This window comes from Nannochloropsis gaditana, assembly GCF_000240725.1.
Source record: "Nannochloropsis gaditana CCMP526 unplaced genomic scaffold scaffold080, whole genome shotgun sequence".
NCBI classification, from domain to species: Eukaryota; class Eustigmatophyceae; order Eustigmatales; family Monodopsidaceae; genus Microchloropsis; species Microchloropsis gaditana.
This window is the reverse complement of record NW_005803873.1, coordinates 41,161-43,710: the sequence shown is the minus strand read 5'-3', so window position 1 is coordinate 43,710 and position 2,550 is coordinate 41,161. Positions and strand designations below refer to the sequence as shown.

Here is a 2,550-nt window from a genome sequence, read left to right as displayed (position 1 = left end):
CCCCCCTCCCTCACCAATGCCCGCGGCCACGGCCCGCACCGCCCTCTCCTTCCCGATGGAGTAGGTGCCGACGTAGAAGACGGTGGAGGGACGCTCGGCCTTTTCGCGCTCGGCGATGCGGCTGAGAGCTGCTAGGACGGACGGCTGGGAGGGAAAGGTGTACTGGAGGGAGGGAGGGAGGGCAGAAGGGAAGGGGGTGGAGGGAAGCGCGCATTGGGTTAAGGAGCAAAATCGATGCAGACTGCGAGTGTCGTGGCAAGTAGGTGGAGGAGGGGATCGATTGGGAGGGAGGGAAGGACGGATCGTTGGAAAAAGAGGGGTACCTTGGCATTGCAGTAGGTGGTGTCCAGGTAGAGGGTGCACACACGCAGGTCCCGGTCCCGGATCCAGGACGCCGTCCTCTCGGTCAACGCCTCGCTTGCCCGAAAATCGCCGGTGTGGAGGATGGTAGATTTGGCTGAAGGAGATGGGAGGGCGGAGAGCAAAACAAGGGAGGGAGGGAGGGAGAGAAGACGCGGGAGAGACACCGTGGATATCTAAAGCGCGTGCATTTTTTCTTGTTGCACGTTTGCAGTGGCGACTTGCAGCATCGCTTCTTCCCCCCATCCCAATCTCCGTACTTTTCTTGTTGTGAAAGAGCAGCATGACCGCCCCTGGACAGTGATTAGCATCTAAGAGCGTGACCTCTACGCCCTGGGGAGGGAAGGAAGGGAGGAGTGAGTGAGAGAGAAAGGGAGTGAAGGGGGACAACCCCCCGGGAATATCGGGTGGATGGGTGGGAAGGTTAGGGTGGAGGGACGGAGAGTGGACGAAGCCGGAGAAGGGAGGTAGTCAGAGTCACCTGAATGGTAGTGGGCTTCTCAAGGGGGAGGGTGTGGACGAATTGAGGCTTGACCCCGAGCTTGCCGACGAGGAGGGCGCCGGTCACGTCGCTGCAGTAGATAGTGCCTTTGAAAACGGCGAGGACACAGGGAGGGAGGAAGCAGGGTCAAACAAAGACGACGTAGGGATAAACTGCCACAAAACTTTCTCCTTACTGCGGCCTGCCGGCTCACTTGCGAGAATTTGGGTGCATTGGCGAGAAAAAGCACTGCACTTGGTATCGAACTTGGGTGCACCCCCACGCCAGCCATGCTCCCCCCCGCCAGTACAAATTTATCCGGCCCTCCCCTCTTCGCCCTGTCTTCCTTGGCCATCTAAATTACCGTCTCTACGTACCGTGGCAGAACGAGGGTCGGAGGCCCCAGTAGTGGTCGCTGTGGAAGTGGGTGAGAAAGTAGGCCGAGCACTTGGGAGAGAGGAAGTTAAAGCCGTCGACAAGGAATGACGTGCCCTGCGGGAAGCGTAGGGATTAAGTAAGGCGAGAGAGAGAAGGAAGAGATAGTGAGAGGAATGAAAGGGGGCTTTGGAAGGCGTGCTGTAGGGAGGAGAGATGAGAGGGTAGCGTGTGATGAGGTAGAAAGGAGCTGTGGAAAGGGAGAACAGCAGACACGTCACGCTTATTTTCATCATCAAAAATACCTCAATCCATTTAATACGCTCGACTTGCGAAGCCATGAATGACCACTTGAACTACTGCCAGCTTTCGAACGGCAAGGGATACAGCATTGTTCCTGCCCTGCTCTGTGGCTTTTCTCAAGACAGAGAGTTAAAAGAGGTGAGTATCTTAAGCGATGATAAACACCAGCAACTGCGCACATGCCGACTTCTCAACCATCGCAATGTGTCCACACGACCCAACGATGAAAGACGGGCTTGAGTAACTACCCCTCTGTTTGACCAGGCTGCATGCCCCTGGAGACACTCGCCCACCTCGCTGCACGCGAGGTATTTGAAGACGATATAGGACTCAGTGCCCCCACTCCGCCGCTGCGCGAGGAGGATATTCTTGGAACCCACTGGATTCCCTGCCCGCTGTCAACTCCATGCCCCTCGACCGCGCTGAGCACGTACAAAATGAGGTAGAGCGGGTCATATATGATAAATTGGCGGGTGGTGCGCGATGTTGGGGAAAGTTTTGGAGGAGTGTGACGTGCCGGTCCCCTTATCTTCTCGAGCCGACGCAGGCTGAAGGGGCATATGCTTCTTTGCTCTTCCCGAGCAAAAAGTCCCTTTTTGAACTCAACTTTCTTGTTCAGAGGATGCAGGGGATACAAGCACTAGCATGTAACGAAAGTTTGCCGTGATTCCATGATTTATACCCTGTTTGGGCGTTTCTATCGTCCTTTGCCGCTGGTAACGTGCAAATCATTTAATCACTCCTCGTCTTCTCTCTCAGCGTTTCCTCTTTCTCGCACCAGGGAACGAGATTAGAGCTGCTACTGATACCCGTTAGCCATGAGCTATTGGTGAAGCTCCAACCATATCCTGCTCCGCTTTCTCCTTGTGTCCTGGTTGCCAAAAGGGACGAGTTAAGCGGGTAATTAGCCCAAGAGGTATGCGCTCACTTCCTAAATCTCCTTTCTCTGTGTGTGTCTTCTTGTAATGATAGGATGAACACCCACTAAAGTTCCCATCTTTCCCACTTGATAGCATATATGGTCCCGCCCT

The 2,550-nt window shown here is 55.0% G+C and overlaps 1 protein-coding gene across 1 annotated transcript; it reads right to left on the bottom strand.

The window, feature by feature from the left end:
- Positions 1-131: 131 nt before the first annotated feature.
- Positions 132-1,636, bottom strand: NGA_0559600 (dna cross-link repair protein pso2; the record flags this gene model as incomplete). The annotated part of the gene is made up of 4 exons (XM_005855866.1): positions 1,522-1,636; positions 1,219-1,333; positions 364-457; positions 132-144 (listed from the first exon to the last, which is right to left on the bottom strand). Exons 1-4 carry the CDS (start codon positions 1,555-1,557, stop codon positions 132-134), a joined length of 258 nt encoding a protein of 85 aa, XP_005855928.1. The 5' UTR covers positions 1,558-1,636.
- Between the last annotated feature and the right edge of the window lie 914 nt (positions 1,637-2,550).